At 38.6% G+C, this 24,765-nt stretch overlaps 1 protein-coding gene across 6 annotated transcripts in view; it reads left to right on the top strand.

Moving 5' to 3' along the window:
• LOC133393459 (putative uncharacterized protein DDB_G0282129) overlaps nucleotides 1-24,765 on the top strand; it is a 69,312-nt gene that overhangs the window by 16,576 nt on the left and 27,971 nt on the right. For 4 of the 6 annotated variants that reach the window (XM_061658563.1, XM_061658565.1, XM_061658566.1 and 1 more), the window contains exon 3: nucleotides 6,154-6,418. In XM_061658563.1, the coding sequence (XP_061514547.1) occupies nucleotides 6,154-6,418 (265 nt within the window). Of the gene's footprint in view, nucleotides 1-6,153; nucleotides 6,419-21,020; nucleotides 21,782-24,765 lie in introns of those variants that run through there. The other 2 variants (XM_061658569.1, XM_061658567.1) reach the window with 1 other exon arrangement.

Raw genomic sequence — 24,765 nt, 5'->3', positions numbered from 1 at the left:
ATGTGCATCGTGATGCACCTTTTCTTTCCGCGGATTCCCTGTGCGCCGTTTCTCTGTCTGCTACTGACTCAAGCTGTTTCGGGAATAAAAAGGGACCGACCCTAACCGGTAAAGGGTTAAAGGAAATAGTTATCTGCTTTATGTTCGTTGTTGTGCCTCCATTGCAGCAAAATTGGCGGGGTGGGGCACTGGAAGACGTATAATAAACTGGTGCAAAACTTTCTGGAGCATATCGTCTGGCCGAATGGACTTTGCTGTTTGCCACCCACAGTATTGTATGGTTTTTAATTTTGTCTTGCCAGTTAAAACAAGGGTCATATGTTGACGCGTACAATAAAATGATGATATCTTGTTGAGTTACTTTTGTTGGTTTTAGTACAATAATGATGGAAGTGTGTAACTTGTTTTTGCTTCTTTCTAATGAATTAAAATTTTAAAAATAAATCCAATTAATATTCTTGCATATATAACGTCCTCGTACATATCATCCCATTGCCATTCGTTTTTGATGTTGAATTATTTTATTTATACCCTTGTTGTTCGATATTAACTAATACGTTTCTGCATCGAAGATAACTAATAGTACGATATACAGAAATATGAAGAAGCATATTCGAAGGACAACTCGTTTAACAGTGTTTAAAATGGCTCTTTAAACCTCAGTGGTCCCTTCGGCGGCAAGCTTTTGTTCCATGTGTTCTCTTGCCCCCAACTTGAATTTTCCGTTTTTCCTTTTCGAACCTATAACTGACCAATTTTTGCTTTTCGTTCCCTTCTTGTTTTCATATGACTGGTTATCCTTGGGTGTGAGTTTTTTGTTTTCTTGTAGGGAGATTGCTTGAAATTAAAGGGGTGCTGGAAGCCTGTATGTATTTGTTTCGATTTTGTTGTCCAGGGTCTCTTTTCGCGATGCTCCCACAATTTGCTGGATCAGATCAGTACTTGAAGGAACAGTATTGCCTGTTAGATGCAATAGTTTCATCAATCAGTTCCTTTAGTAAAATATGATGAAAATGGAAATTAAAGAAACATCAGATGTTTGGCCAAATGTGGGCTGTATCCAAATGAAAATGATATGGTGATAGATTGATTTGAAATAGTAAAAAACTTACGTTGGGCGCTAGATCTTGCTATTGCAGTTTTTTTTTTAATTTAAACTAGCGTTGTTACGACTTTGGCTGTTATAATTAATTAATTATATAAGTTTGTCTATAAATCGTTGTTATAAATGTTATGGAGCAATTATGGGTTATATCTATTTCGTATACTTGAACTTTTTAGATTTGTGAGGTTTTACAGCGTATATATTCAGTTGTTGTTGAACCATAATAAATGTAGTAGACCAGTTTTTTCAACTTATGATGTTGAATTACAATGACTGCTTGGAAATTTAATTTAGTTAGAGCTGTTATTTGACAAACGCAATTAAAGTTTCGGTCTCAATGATTATGATTGAGGATGAGAGAAGGATTGTAATAATTTCAAGATCATATTCTTCTTACAAGAATATATACAAGTGAATCGAGCGAGGTGAGAATTATGTGAGTGATTTATATTTGCGTCTGTAATCTAAAAAATGGCAATGAATTCGGCGAACTGTCTCGATAGTGATCAGTATATCTCAATCAAGAAAGACACACCTAATGTAATAAAGTTCTGCTGTACGAGAAGCGCAAAGTAGGCAAACCTCACATACCCATACATTGGCAGATTTGCTAACTGGAACAAAGCAATGCGAGAGAAGTAGAGGTATCCAAAAGAGATCTCTGTGGGTGTAGGGAGGCCTATGGCAAAGTATATGAACCATGCTGACCACGCTAAATGGGACTAACCAAGAAGTTTGCCGGAGCACATGGGACGGCTGTTCGTGCGGGCACGACGATATGTTACCAGTTGGCGCGCAGTATCTCATTCCCTCGCTTCACGGCACATCCACTCTCGTGTTGAGAGCTATGTGCTGGTTCGTCGCGTCACGCTTCTCGCTGCTGGTCTCTCTCTCACCTTGAACCTTTCTGCCGGAGGTGAACGTTGGCGCGCACGGTCAAATCAGCCGATTTTTGCGCATAACACAGCTGTGTCTGCTCGCACCCGTCCGCAGTTTCGCTCGTCCCGCGATGATGACTCCGACGATGGGGGATTGTGCGTTTTGATGGTAGTTGCAGCGCGATAGAACGAGAGAAAGAACCGGCAAAGTCAAACGATGTGTGAGAGAGTGGGAATCTTTCTCATGACTATTGAACATAGCGGCGCGGAAACCTTCGGAACAGACACCGGTCTGAGAACAACCTCCTATAAAATGTGTCCGCTGATGATGGTGTGTTGTGGAGCTAGGAGAGTTTCTCCCCATCCAGAGAGCTCCCCATGAAGCCGGCGTAAAGCGAGTGGGGCTATAGCTGACTGGGGGGTCAAACGTGTTTGCCGCTTTCGCGAAGAGACGCGTACCCTTGGTGTGAGACGGCCATTTAAATCTACCCCAACCACCTCCGAAGTCTGACAGACGGGCAGATAGAGAGTGAAAGAGATTGGCTTTAAATGGCACGCACACATACGCATATATGTATGTTGGTGCTGTGCGGCCACATAGTGTGTGTACTACAGACATCTAGAACCGGATCCCTTCGTTCGTCGCCCACTGCGCCGCCGTTTGTTGTTCGATCCTCGGTTGCGGCTCGCACGTATCAAGTTTTATTTGGCGATCATCTGCGTGAAGATCTGCATCGCAGGATCGAGAGGAGCGAGCAAAAGAAGAGACACAAATCAAGAAAAAAGAAGTTCACTACACCTTACAACTACGCGACGGCGCGTAGCAGTGGATGGCGCGTTAACGGCGCACGAACAAACATTCTTTGCTGGTTTGAGTGAAGGGAGGGGGGGGGGGGGTGAACGTGGTCGGGGAGCATTTGAGCCGAATTAGATGAAATAATTCGCGAAATTCCTTTCGTGTGGCGTTCCTCTTTCTACTGCACACCATCACCCAACAACACCAACATTTTGGTGGCCATGTTGATTAAACGGACTGGGACCGTGAGCGTGTGTTGGTTTCAATTTTTGGATGTTCTCCACCCTCGGGCCCACTGTCGATTTGACCGTTCTCTACACACTGAGCGCCTGGTTGTATCCGCGACGTTATCGCCAAAGTTCGCAATAATGTAGGCTAACCTTGAGACACGGAGCTCGATTCACATGTTTTTTTTGCGTTTCACCAAATGGTTTGGCTGGGGCGCGACACACGCAACAGCAACTAGCAACACACTCACGCTTACAAATGTTCCCCTCATTTTTGCTCAGCTTTGAGTACTGTGGCGGGGGCACAGCTCTAGATAGAATTTCGACCTTGATGCGATTGGGGACTGTTTCTTCCGGTTCCTGTCGGCGCAATAGACATATCTGTGGTTTTTCGTTTTTAGAACACTGCACATATTTTTTATGATTCCCAAAAATCGAATTTAAAAAATATGATTCTAAATAAAATCAATAGAACTGGTTTAAGGTTATCGTTATCTACGTTGTCTAACATTGATAAATGATTACATACAAATAGAAGAGTGAAATCGAATACGGCACGACATGTACAACCACTCCAACTACAATTATAATGAATTATTTTAGCAAATCTTACTTATTCAGTAGATAAGCTAAGCTGCCTTTGGTAGTATTTTCAATTCACTTCAAATGTGCATACAATCGGGACAGATGTCGAAATCATGTGTTACAAATTAGCACAGTCTTCGGATATGAGAAAACGTCATTTTACAGCTACTCGGCAACGTACATGGGTTATCTCATAACGATGCTAAACATAACGAGCATTCGATCGCTGGTTTGTTGTACATATCATTTAGAGTACATACGTAAGTGAAGAAGAAAAGTTTTTAATCAACTTACATAAAACTGGATATAAATTTAGATCCGTATTGGCCTGTTTGAGCTTTGTTTGTTGATTTGTTTCTACAATCATTACAACATAACATTTTTAAATGTTAATAACAATGCACACTGCATAGTTGTTTAAATCTAAGTTGTTATCTAACTGGAAGAACATATTATTTTCATCATATCACTAGATGCCCATCAACAAATCACTGGATATACAGCAACATGAAACAGAAATATCATAAAAATACGAAAAGTTTACGCGTGTTCGATTTCGTCTCATGCATAACTATTCATCAGAAAATGTGCGGAAACATTTTGCTTCGCTAGTAATGGTAGTTTGTACGCATGTTCGTGGCGTATTGTTTATGGTTCATAGCCATTTGTTTTCTACCCAAGTGGTTTGGCTGTAAATATAAGTCTGATTTCCATAAAGCATAAAACTATGCAGTCGTAAAGTTGGAGAGGAATAAAGTTCTATGGGTGAAGCATTTGGGTAGTCGGATGTTTGTCCAACGCTTGAAGGAGACAGGTACTTTTGTTAGGCATTATTTTATTTCCGTTGAGACACTAGCCGAAAGCAACCTATCAAGGGTCCTGTGTTCCTGTGTGTATCGGTACATTAATCCTTGGAATGAAATATTTGTTTATATGGAAGGGTCCTTAAACGATAAACTGCAACTGGCAGCTGTCATTGAACATGAGTCGATAACAAGTTATTACATTGCTATGACATTGTATTATGTTTATTGCTGTGGTTTGTAGTGTTCATTCATTTCATTAAGTTCTTTGAACTTAATTGGAATAAATAATAATAAAGTAAACAGCACAAACATAAATATAACCTCAAAAGGTTGAAAAGTTTAATACCGTCCATGATATATATAAATAATATCACAAATGATATTTGTTGAGTTAAAAGTACCGTAAATACGTTCAATTTAATAGGATAACAATGAAAGAATAGGATGATGAAATTGTGATGGCATCCTATATTAAAAGGAACATAACATATGCGTACCTCTTCCTACACCCATGCTACGTAAGCAACTGTGTTTTTACTGAGCATGTTTCCGGCTTTTTTCTGATCGACAAAAAATAGATTGCCATAACTAGGTCAGCTACACCTGTCAAATTTGACAACGTTTTGAGCCATCATCGTCTGGTGGTAAAGGTCGTGTGTCGGCCATCTACTCACATGGTGACACTACACTACACCGTACGGCTTAGAGAGACCCCATTTAGATGTGCGTTAAACAGAATGGGTATGTATATTTTAGTTCGACGAAGCGTGTCGCGAAACACGTACACATCAAACATACAGGCCGGCAGCTACAAACCAATAAAAGTAAAAAAAAAAATATGCATGATGGGCCGGTTCTAGTAGTAGTCTCAATGTTGGCGGCTGACTCTCATACACGTATACAATCGTTTAAGCTAAGTAGAGAAAAGTCGAAAGGTAGGGGTAGCGGGGGATAGGAGTCTATTTCTGACTAGTTACAGCGTGTGATCGGTAATTTCAGACCACCAACACATTGACCGGGTGCACGAGGTGAAGATAATGTAAAAATAGCCATTTTCTTGTGCATACGTCCGTGGCGGTGACGAGACAGTCTTATGCAGAAGACCTACCGGCATGGCAATGTCTGATGCATGTAGCGTGCATATCGGCCGCAACAGGCTTACACTTTCGTTTAACACCCGTCATAAGCGGTAGCATCATGTAGTGCACGTAACAGACGGAGGTAGACTAGAAACGAGACTGTCGCCACTGTGATAGTGCCAATATTCACAGACAGACTAGTATTTCATCTTCGTCTTTCTCGTCTCCATGATCATTTTTGGTAATGGTATGTGTGTCGACTTCAATACAAATTTTGTTACAAATAGCCGTATTTTACAATGGCTAAAACAACGGGTACACCGTCATACACTAATCATTCTGCCAGTAAAGTTGACCATGAGGATGAATCTATTTGGGTCATCTAAAGATCGTACGTTGTTTATGTGTTAGTTCCTGGTGCAAAAATGATGCGTAAAATGACATTTGATCGTTTTGTTTTGTTTACTCTAGTTATTGAATTAGCTTCGCAAAGATGAACTTTAAGTATGCTGGTGACTCGATATTATTTTTTAGATTTTTAGTTCCATAGAATATTTTTTTGGTTTAGTCCTATTTTCACGTATCCTTTTTGAGAAGCAGAATATGTTTATACATTGTTTGGCAGGACTATTGCTAATAAAAGTACAATAATATTATTCTCTATTTGATTCCCACAGATATGTTCGCTTAAAAAGTGAAGAAAACGGCAGTGCTGGGAATAACAACAATAACAACATCAACAACAACAACAACAACAACGGCATAAATAGCTCTTCGTCGAGTAGTAGCAACGGTAACAATATACCAATGGATAAGGACGAAAAGCGAATGCGTCGCGAAATCGCGAACAGCAACGAAAGACGTCGGATGCAGAGCATCAATGCCGGATTTCAGAGTCTCCGACAAATGCTACCACACCACGAGGGCGAAAAGTTAAGCAAGGTATGTTTGAAATATTGCTATTCGTATTTGTTTCTAAGGTAATTTTATGATAATAAATAAAATAAAGGCGCTATGCCAAATAAAAGCGCTATGCCAAATAAAGGCGTATGAAGTTATGTACCAATGCACTGGGTTACAGCATCCCTTTTGGAACGCAGTAGTGTTGTATGTTGCGTTTTGTGGTGAATAGAAAAGTTATAGACCTGATCGTAAAAATTACACTCGCCTGACAGTAATTTACACATATTGATGTCTTGATCTTGTGCAGCAATAGTAACATCCTCTTTTAAGCTTGTAACTATTTTGGATTGATTTTGCAAACGGTTACACTGTTAATATCAATATCCCTACAGCCATTTGTTTACCTTATTAACTATTCGACAAGTTTATATTTTGCTGCCAAATTTGTTGACAAATTTGTTTGATTCCCTTATGCATCCATGGTCGTTCGCGCTATGTAGTTAAGTAAAGTTCATTCACAATATTGCAAAGCTAAAATGTAATGTAAATGGTCGTAAAAACCATGACGAAAGGTTTTACGTATTTGTTTCGACGTGTGACATGTGACATTCCACCAATGACTGATTGTACATGGGTACTCAATGTATCAATCTTGCGCCTATGCAGTCTAAAAACAGCCGCCTTTTGAGACGTCGTCGCCCATGGTTGGTGCAGGCAGTTGTGCGACCTAGAAGCCGTCGTAGGTTGCCCCGACGATTATGATGGGGCTATCGCGTACCGGCCTCTCAAAGCGCAAGAAACCAGTTGGTGAAGTGCATCGTTTTGCCCTTTTCCACCTTCCTCTTATAACCGCCGCGAGCTGCGTATATCGCATGAAGAGAGATGAGGGTGTGAGCAAATTGAGCGCAATTTAATTTGCAACATTGTTACAAACTAATGCCTTGCGTCTTATGCCGCCCTCCATTCGCCATAGGATGGACCCTGCGAGGGAGAAAGGGAGTCGTAGACAGAGAAAAATGAACCGCTAAAGTTGATGGCGGGTCTTATGACGGCTGACCCTGCATCAGCTCCTTCCCAATGCCCTTGCTACAGTAGAAACAGCCCTTCGATGGAGGAGGGAGCTCAGCCGCTGCATACCATGCAAACTTCACCACAATTATTCCCCATCACGGTACGATAACTTATGACACGATACAGCATGCAGCTTCATACTAGTAGTAGTGTGAGATTGACTCTCCATGTTCCCTATAGCTATTGAAATATCGACAATGTTGTGATCGGTACTAATACTTCAACATGCCAAGAACAGTACAATCTATGCTTGAAGGAAGTGGTTAATAGAGATTTTAAACGATACTACTGGTAATACTTATGTCTGTAAGTATAAGGCATCTTCGATAACATTGTCTACAAGATTGGATCTCATATTCAAGTCAGCTACAACACATGTACGAATTGTCTGTGAAAAACGTTTGTATAATGAACCGAGCAAATTGAAGTACCTCTTGCTTATCTAGCCAACTGTTGTTTAAAGAATAGCTTTGCAGATGTTTGATAGTAAATAATCAATGTAGAAGGCACTATAAATCGGGTTGGTGTTTACAATTTTAAATTAAAAAAAACAATCACAATTGCTCTGAAGGTTCTTTGATTCTACATGCTTTAGAAGAAAACAAGCTTTGTTTTATTCTATAATACATAACAAATCCTTTTAATGGTCGGTATGTATGCTATGTGTTATACATAACAGTTGTACACAATCATAATATTACAATCTTTTCTGCAACAATGTTAAAAAGGTAGCAATCTGTATTAAAGTATTGCATGCTTGGTTCATTTAGAAATAGGCCACTCGTATATCTTGATTTCTATTATTTCAATTGAAACACTTTCTAACACTTTCTTTCCTTTTCTTTCATATTATGAATAATATCATTTTTTTTTAAATGCAAAGAATTTCTCAGTCTCTAATGTTGATACTACAATCATCGAAAAGGGCACTGCGGCAGGTGTGCGTGTATTGTGGTTTCGTTGTTTTGTGTTGAGTATAATTTTAAATACTGTAAACTAAAGATCATCGACTTGATCCTTGAGCTCCCAAACAAGTGAGCTGCTAAATCTATAACAGCTGGCAGAAACGAAAAGCAAAGTGATGAGTAGATAGAGATAGGCATTGTATAAGTAATTTTAGTCCACTCGATGACTAGTAATGTACTTGAGCCTGACCACTGCCACATACGCATTTATACGGATGTAGGTCACAGTGCAATCAGACGTTGTTTGACATGGCCATACAAATATATATATATGCGACAATATATGTTTGCAAAGCTATAATGTTTAACATTTTACAAGAATGGCCAATGTGTTTATAATGTAAATGCATATGACGCCCAAAGTTTTAAATAAAAAAATAACATAACATATAAAATGCCTGATATGTATTGTAGCATTGAAATATTGTGAACAGAAAATAAATTGGCCACAATGTTGGTGGATAATTTCCAGTACCATTTTTGAAGGTAGTATGTGCCCTGCAGTGAGAGTTTAATGATGACGGTATGTAGATTTGGCGTGTGGGTAGCATCGGAAAGTGCAAGCATAGCAAGGTACAAGCATGCGGTATAAGGTGGCGGTACGCGAATCCGGTTACCACCTACTAACTCCTTCCGGCAATTTGTGGGCAGTACCGTACACCCTAAGAAGACACACTATCGTCTGGGTGGGTAAATAAATGCATAAATATTTTCGTTTCCCTTCAATGCATCTTGCCGCGGCATCTGCACGTCCAATCAGCTGGTTAGACATCATCTTCGGTATAATAGAGTAGGCAACAATGTTGCAAAATTAATTTATTTTTTCCCCAGTTCGAAATGCTCCGCTCAAAAAGTGGCGGTTGAAAATTGTCTTACTTTACGATCATAACAAGACACCAGTTAATATGTTCCAGTTATTCATTTGCTCCTCTAGAGGCTCTGATCTACGCAAGATATAGGAAGTTCAAGAGAAGTGAAAACTATACTGTCTATAGTGCTTTGGCTTTGTGCCAAATATGAACACACTGAAATGATCATCTTCGAAATTTTGCAAATAATATGCCGATACACCTGTTCTTGTTTTGTTATACAGGTTAGATTATTCACAACACGTATAATTGTACACTAGTATGTTAAACACGTACAAATAAATTAAAGCATTTAAAGTATTCTCCACAATCTCATTCAGTCAATCGTGTATTCCATGTGCTCTGAACAGACTGCAGACTTCCAGCCCAAAAACGGTACTTCATTTAATTGAAACAAATAGAGTCTTGTTGGGGTAGGTCAGTGTCAACAGCCAACTGCATCGTACTTTTTTTGTTGGAATTGCCGCTGCACGATCGATACGTCGTTGTAGCTGTGTTATGATTAGCTTGTTTATACATTCGCCTAGACCCCTGGCAATAGGCCATGTCTAACGCCTTCCCATTGACGGACACCACCACCCACACAAACAGTGCAGGATTATGCAGTTGCTATTTGTGGAATGCAGTTGACTTTGTTTTGTTGGTTTGAAATGAGTGTCACTGTCTGGGATATTATATGGATACGTGCAAAGGTTATAGATGACCACCACATGTCTAGTAATTTCAAGCGCTGCAAAAAGTATTAAGCGATCGTGAATAAAGTGACCTCACAAAGTGCTGCTAGCTGTTCCAATAAAAGATGATCAAGGAGAGAAAGGATAGATGATCATGTTTGGAAAAAATAACTACATTATAAACGGCAAAATTGTTTTTATTTTTATGTTGAACGAGTGTAGTATACATGCAAATTGTTTGATTTTGCTAATGAAGCGTCGTTCCTAAGTTGGTATATATTTGGCGTACTGTACTGATTGATAATAGGAATGAACCGACTAGCTTAAATAAGAGGGCTACAAACGATGACATACAACAGTTGAAATGCAATGGAGACAACGGGTTGGTTGAAACAGCAGGAAACGTGTGGGTGCACACTAGTGAGAAGAAATGATTGGGAAGGTAGCGAGAGCTGGGCCCAGCCAACTAAACACAACGGTGCATGTACGTGAATGTTTCGATTGCTCTTTGTTGTTGCGACGGTCGTATTTGTTGTTGCTGCTATTGTTGTTGTTTCTGTGTGTTGCGGCAGGTCTTTTTCCTTTCATTCATCCCATCCAACCAACCAGCCATCCATCCATCCATCCATCCATCCATCCAATTCCGTACGTTCGTTTGTACATTCGCGCGCGTCACTTGTGGGTAGGGTTTGTTCATTCATATTAAGCCAACGAATCCGTCCGGTCATTCATTGGACGAAAAGCGGGAGAAGAAAAAATAACTCTATACGCGACGAGATAGCTTATGAAGGGAAAAAGTGGTTTCATTCATAAAACACCGTTATCTGCTGCGGTACGCTCGGTGCGGTTCGCGGTGCGGGCTTCTGGTGTGCGTTGTTTGATCGTACGATTTGTTAGTGAAGATCTAACCACAACGCATATTTCTTTCATGGGCGTTCTACGGATACGACTGCTTTTTCATTTGTTACATCGGTCACGTTATAAAGGTGTAGTATTGCAATAGATTTCATGAGAACATTTTGTTATATCAACATGTTTATGAGTTTGTTAACCAAACAGTTGGTTATTGTTACGATAGTTCCTTTTTTTAATTATCGTATTGATCTATTGAAGCCCCGATTGGACCGTGCTCCCATACGACTATCCTGCTATAGGTAATCAATAAGTCACTGAAAGCCACTAGTGGTTCTGGCAGGCCTTGACCGACAACGTTTGTTGTGCCAAAGAAGAAGAAGATTGATCGTATATGTGATCCAAATACCACGACAGGTTAACAAGAGCAATTGATGGTTTTGAAAGGCGGGATGAGACATTTTTAATACACGTTGTTGAATCATGATGACTGGTCACATGATCGCCTTGGTTTAAATCTTTCGGCCAATCTATGTTCTTCGGGTGAATTGGTTTAGAAAAATGAACTTCCGCTTTAGCTGCGGTCTGCTGAAGAGGAAGAAATAAAATCATGAATAATGTATTTGATCCGTCACTATGTGCATTCTGGAAAGGAAACCAGTCGATATAAATAATACGATGAAATGAATGAAATACAATTACAGGGAAATGCGATTTCGGGACAAAAAGAAGACATTAATTAGATGTTTATTGTAAAATTAATTTCTTGGTGGCTTAGATATAATTATCATTTTGTTGTGTGCGTGCATGCTTTGGGTTGAGAACCGGTTAAGAAAATGGATATCTTATTTGGTTCATAACGGAAAAGCTTCTTCCGGTCATCTAGATTGCCTTAGGAAGCCTGTCATTTAATAGCTAGTTAAGGCGCGTAAACACATTGAGTAAATCTAAGGAGCATCGAATGCATTATGCATTTATTCAGGTACATACATGAGCGACATTCATGTCTTTACTATAAAAATGGCAATGATTCGTGCTATGAAGCATAAAACCTTTAGACGTCATTTAGTTGGTTGCTTGTGCAAATGGTGCAAAGTAAAATCGATGACCACTGATACTGGTCATAACTATTTATTTAAAAGTGATGCACGCTATACCGCGCCCTGCTGCATGGGCTGACATGTGTAGCATGTGCAGCTATTAAGTATTTATGGGAATAACGAAAGAAATGCGCTAATAATTGACCATTAAGCAGAGCAGGAAATGTATTATCTCTTGCTCTAATTACGATTACGAGAATAGGTATCATTGCTGTTAAATGTATCTTAAGAGGTAAAAACATGTGTACACTTTCACAAATAGTGCGCCATAAGCATAAGATGTATCATATTTTATTGTTACACGTTTTTTTCTGGCTTAACGGCCTTTGCGACCTTGATGGTCTGTACAGAGGATTGTTTGAAGTTTATATTTTCGCTCAGCATAAATCAAATTTTAAAAAATCTTACACATAGTCAGAAGCAATTTTATCTGATATATGCTGTTTTATATTATAGTAATATTTTAAGTGGTAAGTTTTATGTCATTTTATATGCGTTGTTAATCAGTTTCGATCCGTCAAGGGTTCAAATTCTGTATGAAACGTTCCCCGCATACATAAGACTGACTATCCTGCTATGGGTAATCAATAAGTGACTGATCTCGTTATTGTTGCGCCAAACTAGATAAGTCTGTTTCCGTTTCAATTTCTTATACTTTAACATAATGATATCCTGATAAAAAGTGGCGTAGTGATCTTCAAATAATTTAGTGTTAATACAATTCAATGGGATTTTCATTCCTCGTTTAGAGTGGATTATATTATGCTAACAAAGGATCGGCCAAAGAGAAGAGATAAGTGAAAATAGAAATATTGTTACGGTTATTTTAGTTTTCATTTATCTTACCTCTTTTCCATACAAGGTGAACGTGTTTGAAGAAAAGCAGTACAAAGAGTAGGAAAGAGTAGTTTGGTCACCACCGATATCGATATCAGCTTGCTTGACAGTCACAACAGCTTAGGAACAGGGTTGTACTGGGAAGAGGAAAGATATACGCTAAGAAGGGGGAATGTTGTTGGTCTCAAGGTAAAGTGCAATTGCTGCATCGTGCTTTAATATTTCAAGCTTTTGCTATTCGTCGCGTAGCAGGTCGGGTGCTTACCTTAGTAGAGCCGATCCTATGCGTAATATTCTGATCTCATCTGGCGAACCCCAATCCGAGGTTAATCGAAAGAGATGGAAGACACATGCGATGCAGACAGTTTTCTGTCGAATGACCGTATTCATTGGATGAGCTTTCATTCACTCCTGTTGATACTGCAGTCTGTTGAAGTTGCTGTGCCTGAACATTTGTACTCTTCGCCGAAGGCTTTCTACATATCGCAAGCTCGTTTGTGTAGTGTGTATGTTTTAAAAAAATGCTTGAATCGTATACACCCATATGTAATACCCTCACAATACCGCATGTAGAAAGGCGATTTTATTCATCCAAGGTTCAGACGTGTTGGTAAGTGGGCTATTTTTGGTAGCGAAGAGAAGAAAAGTAAAGAAGTATATTATAAATCATGACATCAATGCTAGTAATTTTGATGGTTGGATCCTACGCAAAAATAAATATCATTTCATCCTTCTAGTATACACAAATACGTCACACAGGTGATCTATCAATGTTTTTGCACTTTTGAATTTATTTACAAACCATCCGATCATGCTATATTTGCGTTGAAGTAAACGTGTGGGCTTTAGTTGACAATAGTTGATGCTCTTGAAGGTAAAAGGCGATGGAAAGGCACGGGTTTTTTTTGCATTCCGGTCTTTGGATAAATGTTAAAAGGCCAAATGTGTAAACAAACTTCACAGCCATCTTACTAGTTGCTCCGAAAATGTTAAGAAATAGCTAAGAAAACAATATTTAAAATAGGTCATTTCGACAAAAAAGGTATAGTATTGAAAATTACTCTATGAATCATATATCAAAGTTCAAACGCACCATTCGAGGTTCATGTTTTGATCAGAAAAACGTAAATATTATGTATACTGTAAATTATTCAATCGGGTAACGAATGTATATCGCTAAAGTTAAGTTTACTTCATTTTATTTATTTTTTGAAATAATAGTAATGCTCCACAGCTTTGTTAAAATGTGACGATGCGTCCCGTACATAAATCTTTGATGTCACCGATAATCAACACCTGTAGTGACTAAGTTCATGCCTCGATCTAGTAAAGATGTTGCATCACATAAAGATAAGAAAAATATTTGATCACCAATAAGCTTTTGATTAAGCATTTTTGCTGTCCTAACGTCCAACGTATCCTAAGTTATATGAAACCTGCTGCGGACCGACAATGGTTCGTCGGACAATATGGTAGCGGAATCAGTTACTGCATTGAATGCGTTCGTGATTCGTGCTATGTCTTGGATTAGTACAGATACTGTTCTTGGACCGGAAAGATACCGAGATAAGTTCCAGGACAGGTATGAGTTCAATATCAGTTTAATATCAGTGCTTGTCGGAGTTAAGTAGCAGATCCGAATTGCGTTGTGCAGCTCCATGTAATCAGATAAATTTTGCAGGTGTCTTTTAAAGATCGAAACACAATCTTTTTTTTTCTACCTACTATAGACTGCCATCCAAAGGGAACTGTTTTTTAGTGAGATTGTAAGAAAAGGGAAATACTTATCGAAGTCGTTCACGTAAAAAAATGGTTTTCTTACGTTACAAGAAGTTCAACAAATGTGTGTAGGAACTGGGGCAACAATGCACTATAGGGCGGCCTCGAACAAACCGCGGTCATAAATCATGTTTGTACTAATTACGATCATTTTACATATCATTTACATTACATATCATTTTAGTGGTAGTAGTGGATATGATTAGTGGTATTAGTGGATATATTTTGGCCATACATTTTGATACATAAATTTGTATTTATAAATACATTCATAGTGGGTTCGTTACTATAGCTTTCCTCACTAACTGTACCTGTCCTTAGCATTGCGGATTATATTAATTTATATGTTTTACCTGTTTAGTGATTAATAATATGAATAGGAAAAATTTCGATAAAAATCTACTTCAGTTAATATTTGAGCACTATTGTATTGTTTTTAATAATACAACGTTTCAAATATCCAAAACAATATTTGAACCACTAATAACTTAAGTAGTTAAAATAATACTTTCATAAATTTTCCAAGTGCTTGTATCATAAATAATAAAAGGAAAAGAAAACAATGTTTAGGCAACTACTTCATCTCGGTCGACATTTTTAAATGGTACATGCTATTTGCATAAAACCAATATGGTCAATTGATTGATCTAAGTTGAACACAATATTTGCAACTCCGCTTAGCGCCGGTATCGCAGGTCTAAGCCGGTTAGTTCATTTGATGTATTTTCGTCAATAACCCTTAAACCTTCCGCGGATACAAAAAATATGTTACGGTTTCTGGATATGTTCTAACCAAATGGCAGGTACGTACAAAATACTGCCGTTTTTTTTTTCAAAAAGTACTAAAATTCCGAACGCGCTGCCAAGTACTGCGCGCTCTGTTGTTTGAGTAATAGCGCAGGCGAACGATTTATGTATGGCGCGCCTTGCAGAGGCGCGCGCTCCAAACATGATTGAATGCATTTTTTCACATTGGAGGTTAAATGATAAGTCTGAATTTTTGACAGCATGTTGAACACAATAAACATGAGGTTTTGATAAAATGGAAGATGTAAAAAAGTATACAGTTTTCAAATTCATTACCAAAGTTGAAAAATATTGTTTTTATTGTTAATGTTTGCAGTGTGTAGTAAAAAGCGGTGCAAGAATAGCAAAGTAATATTTTTGTTTTATTTTCAAAAAAGTTTATAAATTTTCCTTTCCAATGAGACATTAATCGACCACCTACTACAAATAAGCACTTCTTCTTCATTGGCACAACAACCGTTGTCGGTCAAGGCCTGCCTGTAGCCAAAAGTGAAGTGAGCCTGTCTTTCAGTGACGTATTGTTACCATAGCAGGATAGTCAGTCCTACGTATGGGAGCACGGACTATTCAGGGCTTGAACCCATGGCGGGCATGTTGTTAAGTCGTACGAGTTGACTGTACCGCCAGAACGGTCCCAAAAAAACAAATAAGAACTACTAAACTCTTTATGCCAAAATATGGGGAAAATGGAGGGAGGAGGGGATTGTTCCGTCAACGTTGTTTGGACAGCCTTTTCAACTTTGACCAGTCATAACTTATGAAGTTGAAATGATAGAGTTATAATATTACAGACTTTTCTTAACTAACTATTTAACTTTGTTAGAGATACGATAGTTCCTTAATCTGAGATAATTCTTTTTTTACACTCGACCACCCTTTCCCTGCTGTACAATGCAATGAAGAATCCTTCTTCTGCAGCAACAATGTTACACACCCGTTGCAAAACGTTTACAACAGAAAATCGATCTTTGTTGTTCCGTCTGCAAATGAGAAAGCTGTGGGGCGGAATGGCACTGGTGGTTCGTTTATTGGTTTGGTTTGTTGGTTAGTTTGCCAAGTTGAATGAGCTGGCTTTACAATTCGAGACCATTGAGTGTCGAGTACTTGAAGTGCATACAAAGAGGACGGAGGTGAAAAGCGCCCTTTCCGGCCCGCTGTCTGTAGTGAAGTTGCATAAATAAATAAATTAATATGTTACCTCGAAAGTAAGGCGACGTGTCTTCCGTCGACCCGACCCTCGTTAGGCGTTAGATGTGGATTGACATTTGGAGAGCGTAAGTATGGAAACGGCGATGGTGGGAAGGAAGTAGTCCTGTGCATTACTGCTGCATCAATGCGATTTTGTTGCACCCATGCACATTGCATCGCCGTGAAGTCGTACAAGTGCGTATACTAATATGCAAACTGGTCAGCCGGTTTGCATCGCGACTACGACGCGCCATCGAGGACGATGCCTTCAATAGGTTGTGGAGGCCATCCACGGCCAGCCGACGCAGGCTTAGCAGAACGGTAGACTTGATATGCAAAAGAGGTTTGTCGAGTTGCCGAAACCCAACACTCTCATAGCTTCCAGCAATTGGAGCAGTTTCTGTCATTACCGCTGCGTATATCACGTAGCATTGCCACTAACGACTGTTAAACCCCTGTGTAAACAAGAACGAGGTTGAACAGATCACGGCATTTGTTATCTTCTGCGTTAGGCTGTAGATGTACAAATGGAGCAGTATTTTGACACCTGAATTTTGTTTTTTTACATTTGATTAATTTTTGAGCTCACTGCTGCTTCTTTTAAGTCTTATGGACATACGGGCTAGGCTATATTTCGGTTTTTATTGCATAGGATATCCCTTGCCTTTCTTATACAGACGTATTGCGGTGCATATTTTATGTTACAATATATAAATAACACACACAATGTACTGACAATTAAAAAAAATCTATTGAAAGTGACAATGCGCATCGATAAAGAAAAGTTGTTATCTTCTTTTTCTTAACATCATCATCATCTATATCCAACTCTCTAATGCATGATGCAGTTTCCTGCATTGTGGAAGCTGAGGGTTGCTTGCAAGCACACCTATGTACTAGTGCAAAATGCCATTATGTGCTCTATTTTCGCTCCTATGTAAGTTCAGTGGCCTCACGAACTTTTTGCTTATCTGGTCTGGTGGTGGTGGCAAACAGTAGTGGTAGAGTTCGTAGTACTATGATTGTCGTAATATACTAAGTTCGCAGATCACTTATATGACGGTACTCATGGATTGTATATGACTTCCCCCGGAAGTAGTAGTAGCAACCAGTGCAATCTTGTGCAGCTTATTCTTAATAAAACAAAATGTTTGGAAAAGATACATGGTTTAGCTATCGTACCAGCGAAAAATAATTTCTAGTATTACGATGTGAGAGTCAATGAGCTGGAAACGATGTGAGAGGATTAGCCATTTATTTTTACGTTCATATGTTTTGTCACATTTTTTGTTTTTTTCTGCTGTCCATTTAATATATTTTTTTCCTTGACTGTTTCTGCATTTTTATTGTTAAAATAAAGTATTACACCGATACATCACTATACAAATGGGGATATTACTTAAATAAAGCTTGTCATTAAGTTAGTGTACAAGCAACATAATTTTACAACTTTAATGAGTCGTTATTTTTTATTCGTACACTTATGTACCTGTTAAAAAACGAAAAGTATTTTTGAAAAGAAAAAAGGTTTATCTTCATGGCGAGTAATATGCCGCTAGCCCCAAAAAGCTCTTCCTCGAGATATATCAGCTGCTTAGTAAAGAACCGAAAAAGAAGCAGCATGATAATGACGTCTCAGATGCGCAACGATGGAGCAATTATCTTACAAATATTAAACGTCAATCGATTGCATCTATAAATATTGTCGAAATTAAGGTTTTGGAGGAAATGATCTATTTTTTACAATATTTTTTAAAACTTTAGTTGAACGTTTCACATCGTGATGTTGTGCGTGTGTAATATCTTGCTTTTAGATGGGAGATGTTCAGAAAAGAACCGCTCTCAAAAATGTCCTTAATGCGCATGCTCTGACAATCACCACGTACCGTGTACCAGATTTCATCCAGCATTTCTGTTGTCTTTTGTCTGGGAGATTTTTGAAGACTGGTTCTTGAATAGTAATTGCAATTTTTTTCATTCTTCGTTACGGCTGAACCTTTGCAGTATTTCATCAAAATGTTGTATACAATGAGCATACACATATTAAAATAATTACGTAATAAAATACATCTTTATGGAATGCTTTTTGTCATTCAACATGGCAAAAAAAAGTTGCGCTGCCAAAGCAACCGGTGATTACTGAGATGAAGCCGCCGTGTTGGTTTTGTTGTCATGAGCAACCAAGCTTTGGCTAGGGTAGTGTGCTGTTTTATCGATCGAAAGCTTTTTTACTGACTGAAGTTTCGTCCTAACGAGAACATTCCGGGCTGCGGGCTTGCCAGAGCAGTTAGGATGCAAAGATTTCAGTTGTATGGGGAGAAGAGAAAGAGCATGGCTGCGATAGGAACAGTGTGTGAGAATCAACCATGGAGAGTGTATTTTGTCGGGATCCAGCATTTTGCCCAATTACACTATCAAAGCTTCTCACGACTCTCACAATTTGAAATGCGAGTCAACGGCTGTTTGACGAAGCTGATAAAAAAAAATGGTGCGACTGATCATCCCTTTCAAGAACATTGTTATCTTTCAAATTTAATGAAATGTTGACGACAAAAGTTAAAACAAAAATGTATTCACATGTGTTCTACACCTCTAGCTGCGTCCTTTTAACTCATCTGTACATATTTTTAGTGGGAATAGACTCATGGATTTGTTTGTACATATTCTATTACATGCTGTAGTTCTGGCTGCTCACAATTACATCATTGAATATCACAAGAGTTACAGCGTTTGTAATGCAGTAACAGAAGCGCAGAACATCCAGCTGGTAGCAGAAATGAATCCTCCGAGTATGCTGAATTGTGAACACCATGGAACAAAACATATACCATCAAAGTTGCTCCCCATATCCATTACTTTACCTTTGCCCTTGCCTGTCTTTTCGTAGTACACCCACGCTTTTGCCCAACATTGTCAAAGGTTCGTCGCCCGCATACAATGTTTTCCAAGCTGTTTGGCTTTCCCCTGTATACTTGCCAGCACTGCCAGCGGAACGGCGAACCATATCCCTGCAGTCAATGTGTATACATGTGATGGAGCCCGTCGAGTTCTTGAGTTCATGTCCTAGTATTGGACTGTAAACCTGAACATGTGTGCAGACCATTCAATAATGGTTGATGGTTTGATGCGCGAGCATGCCCATTGGTATAGTAAAAATGGCTCGTAATCTCTGTATACATCAGTTTGTGCCCAGCACAACATTGTTGCACATAGTACGACGCTGCATAGAACCATTGCTTGTGTGCGGTGTTAAAATGTAGAAGTGCGAAGGCATGTAGGGGATGGTATTCGAATTACTGTAACGATGGTTCTGGGCGCGCGGGTTCCTCCTTCGCTCTAGGGGCAGGATTATTTTGAACCGGACTAACACCGCCATGCGAAGATGTCGTTGTGTGCGTGAGTAGCTGGTGAGCAAGTTTGTATGCTGTAAAACATAAGACAGCAAGGATGTGCCGGTATACACGAAGGTAAATGGAAAAGCCCGCACACTCTACCGTAACGGTTGCAGCTAATTCCATGAACTCTCCCAGCACGAGTTGCAAAGGTGTGTGAAATCAGTCAATGAATTATGGGGAGCAAAACGTAACAGTGATGCCTCTATGGAAGCAAGAAAGTCCCGTGATATCTGATTATCTTGGAGTAAAATTGCGCGGGCTTTTGATTTGTTCCTGATCCCATCTCCTGGTAGTTTTACAGCAACATGAAAATGTTTTACAGCCTCGCTCCCCATTAATAGGGGTTACTATGTACAGTTTTTATTGCAGCAAAGAGAAAAAAAGGACACAATATGCATACTTACAATTTACTAAGTATTAAATCGTCCATATAAGATCTTAAGCTAAAATATTTCAACAATTTAGTATTTAATGGTTTTTACTAACCATATTCGTCCATGGCCCCATACGTCGACAGCTGCAATCAGCTCGATAGCTGAAAAATGTATGAAATATGGGATTGCTTTGGATTACGAAGCACGATTATGGTACGAATATTTTAGCAAGTTTTTATTTTTAACATATTGTAACGCAAATTTTCATCTATGCTACGTTAAGGTACAAGGTTAAGGTAATGTTTTAGCTGGAAAAATACTAGGCGCCCACGCTACGCCACAAGTCCTCTTACATTGTAGTGGAAGCAGGATGAACATAGTCGCTTTGGGATCATCATCATTCCCATGATGGTTAACACTTTTCTTTACCGTTTTACAATGCTCCGTGCCGTGCTATACGAATACTTGAGCGCAGTTCCCATGTCAACAACACCGATCCTTATCCTACCCTTTGCTTCATTTGAATACTAGTAACTGGGATGAGTGAAACGAAAAACAAACTGTTGCTGAAATGTGTTGCATTAAAACGAGTTGTACCATGATATTTCCAACACATTGAAATGATTGTACAAAACATTGATTTTAAATGATAAAATTTTTATTACTACAATAATATAGGTGGTTTGTGAATAATATTAATACGATATTTCTTACATCTCTTTTTTTACAGGTAATTACGAATATTCATGCTAATTTCACTGGTTACAAAATCATATAAAGGTAAAATATATAAATTTAGGGTACAAATTTTAGCAAAGCATAAACGATTATATGTCAAGTTTTATATTGAATCGTACATATCCTTGTTGTTGAGATCTTTTCATGTTCAATAGTATACGTTGAAAAAGTGAGATATCTACATATTTATGTGTAAAATAATATCGCTTGTTACGGAAATTCAATTATGTTCAATTGATATTTGCTATCAAAAGTATGCTTCATTTTTTCCGTTAACTTTTTTCCTGGAGCACTCTTCAACGAAAGTAATTTTTGTGTATTTGATAGTAGAAGTGTGCCCTGCGAACCTAGCTTAAGGTATACACCAAAATGAACGCCGTTAAGTGTGGTTCAGCAAGGATAATGGTAATGAAAGTCGTGCCTTATCTTCATATCTCGTAGGTTTACATTTCGGCCCCTTGTGTGTTTTTTTTTTCATGACTGGTATCAACATATTTCTAGAGTATTTGTAGATCTGAAGTCCACAGTTTTTTTGTTCTTGTCGTTGTATAATCTCTCCAGTTCTTTATTTTGTTTTCAAACTTTCAGTATGTGGCATTCCAATAAATAACATATAACTTGTTAGAAAAGTATAAATAGGATTTCTTTCCTTGGCTTAAATATTTTTTGTATGTAAATCAAATTTACTCAAAGAACTATGCACTATATATAATGAAAATGTTTGAAAATGGGAAAATTAAAAATAAAAAGAAATGTAAGATTAGTTTATGAAAAAGAGTGCTGCGGTTGATAAACACGGGGCGGGAACCAGTAATATGACGTAAGAGATACCGACAGAAAATCATAATAAAATTTAAATCGGCCTCCGAAAATCACGTCGAGTCGATATGATTGAAAATTTATATGTGCTCGGCACACATAAATATGTAATGATATGATTTCCATATACTTTTTTTGCCATTCAGGGTTTGGTCATTTAGTCTCATGTTGTTTACTTTTTGTCTAAAAAAAACTTACTACGTTTATGTGTCTCGCGTGTCCTGTTATTTTAATACACTAAAATGGGCCGCCGAGAACAAGCTGTGGCCAAACACATACAGTGTAACTAACATGAAAAAAAAGTAACTTTTTTTTTTCCTAAGACATGATACAAGGAAATCAACTACAATGGGGTTTGTTTCGTTAAAAGAAGAATTTTTATGGATGTTACTAATTAAAGAATATAGTGAAATCATAAAATGTAGCAATAACAACGGCAGTATTCATGCTAGTCGTAATGTATATTGACAATTATTAATGTGGAAGAATACAGAAGAATGGTCCAAATGAGAATCAATCCACTGGCTGGAATGTATGATACGGTGCGTATACCCTTAAATAATTGGTCCACTCTTTACCAGATGTTTATTTTGATTTATTTTTTTACATTATGTTTATCAAATACTACATGATGAAGAAATGATTTTATGATCATTTGACTTATCTGTAACAAACTTATAACAAACAACTGTATGGTAATGTATCGTAACTGAGATCAACAATTATAAAGGATAAACAATCTTAGAGCACAAAATGATATCCCTATAAGCAAAGGAACCAGTTAAACCTGTACGTACTTTGATTACATAACAAAATCAAAAGGGCAAGGGGATGCTTTCGAATTTTGCCTTCATTCGTTTGTTATGGGTGTTTGCTCTGAAAGGAAACCGAACAATAATTTATTGTTGGAGAGCTGCAAAATCCCGCCAAATCTGACAGTCTGCTGCGAAAGCAGTGAAAAAGCTGAAAACGTAAAAAAAACTCTCTTGAGAGAAATCGGCTTCTCTTTTTTTTTGCACACACAGTGATAACTTTTTCCACTTTTTTTATATAGCTACAAACTCACTGGAGTGCATAAAAAATTAAAAAGCATACGAGCATGAAAGAAAATGCCATGTGTGTAGGTTTTTTAAAAATGTAACGGAAAACATTGCACTAACCGGTTTTGTAGTTTGGTACGAAAAAAAAAACGCATCGAATACCATCGTAGCCCGCAATCAGCTTTTGGTCGTACGTTAAATTGCACATCTCGCTCTTGCCCCGAACATAAACGCTCGAAAAACGGCAGAACGTAAACATAGCGCATAAACACAACATACACAGTTGCACGAAAGCGGCCATGTGAAGCGTACGATCGTACTATGATCGATCGGTTGGCTGAATTGGCGTGAAAGGACATTTCATCTTATCCGTCATCATCATCATCTTCGCTACTGCCTTGTTTTTCGATTTTGCTTTACGGGAGTGTGTGGAACTTTTGCCAAACTGTACTTGCTTTCACTGTACGGTGCACTATACGCTGCATTTTTGTTTTTGGTGTTGCTGGATTTTGACAAAAGGGTAGGAAACTCCTTATTTTGTAATTGGGTTGGAAATGATGAGGGACATGCTTATTAACATTGCAGAACCTGTAACCTCTGATGTACGCCATGAATCCTATAATTAGCCACTTCCTCGACATCAATGATTGAACAGCAATGTTCATCAATTGGTGGGAATCGGGTGAACGAGGCAAACCGTCCACTGTACGGTATGTACTTGCGGTGCCAGGCAATTTTCCATACCAACTTTGCCTTTATGGTTGATGGTTTACAATAATTCCTGCGTAAGATGCCATTTAAATTTGACACCCGTTTCGGTATGATTATATTTGTAGTTAATGAATGCATAACATAAGAAGTAAAATATTTGATGGCATAACATGTCCACTCGTTTCTGAACGGCATACAAATTTCAAATTTTATGTTGCTACTCAGTAAAAATATGCTAAGGTTTTCATTGAAAATAGCATCAATTTTATGTCTGATTCAGTTAGGCCGCGGTCGGACATTCTTGGTGTCCAATATATTGAACATCTAAAAGGTAACAGGTAAAATATCACCATTTTGAAAAACAGAAACAAACCCCAAGAAAGGTTAGAGAAGGACATCGGGCAAGAGAGAGAGAGAAATCTTGGCCTTTCTCCACGATATTTTCTTTTCTGGGTCGAGCTATTTCATTACCTGGATGGATGTACGTGGGCTAAAAGATCGACTTGCAAGCTAAGCAAAAAGGCGCCAGACTTTTCCTTCGCGAAAAGGCGTATGTGTGCGCGCGTGGGCTGATCACCGCTGCATCTAAACAGGAATTGCGTAGGTTTTTAGAACGCGTCCGACGCGCGAGACAAATGTGGAGGCGGATGTAATAAAATCAACGGCAGCATCAACGCAGAGCATGCCCACCAACGACACATGCACATCGACAGCTGACCTTTCTCTGCTCTGCACACCGGTTCAAATGAAATGGAAGCAGGAAAGCCCATGATTCCATGTAGCCCACGGTTTCAACCTGGCACGATCAAACGATCAATCCGTCCGTTTGAATAGATGGTTTATATTAATTTTTCTTTTATTGCTCAATTAAAACGGGGGTCCCCATCCAGTGGCTGATGTAGGGGGATAGGCTAGCAAATCATTTCGGGAACTACTCAACAGGGGGTCATAGATGCATAGATTTGTCTTATGCCTCCATATGATGGTAAGAGAAAAGAAAGCAACATTTATTGGTGGGATGTGGCATGCAGAATAGCATGCGCTTGCAGCATTTATCAAGCGTGTGTGGGATGATGTTGGCACAGGATCACTCTGAGAGGGAGTACGTTTGGTATTCAGTGCTATAAAATCGCGCACCCAACATAACAACTGGAGAAAATAATCCAG

This window comes from Anopheles gambiae, chromosome 3 (assembly GCF_943734735.2).
Source record: "Anopheles gambiae chromosome 3, idAnoGambNW_F1_1, whole genome shotgun sequence".
NCBI lineage: Eukaryota > Metazoa > Arthropoda > Insecta > Diptera > Culicidae > Anopheles > Anopheles gambiae.
The sequence above is the reverse complement of the archived record's forward strand: the minus strand, read 5'-3'. Positions and strand labels throughout refer to the sequence as shown.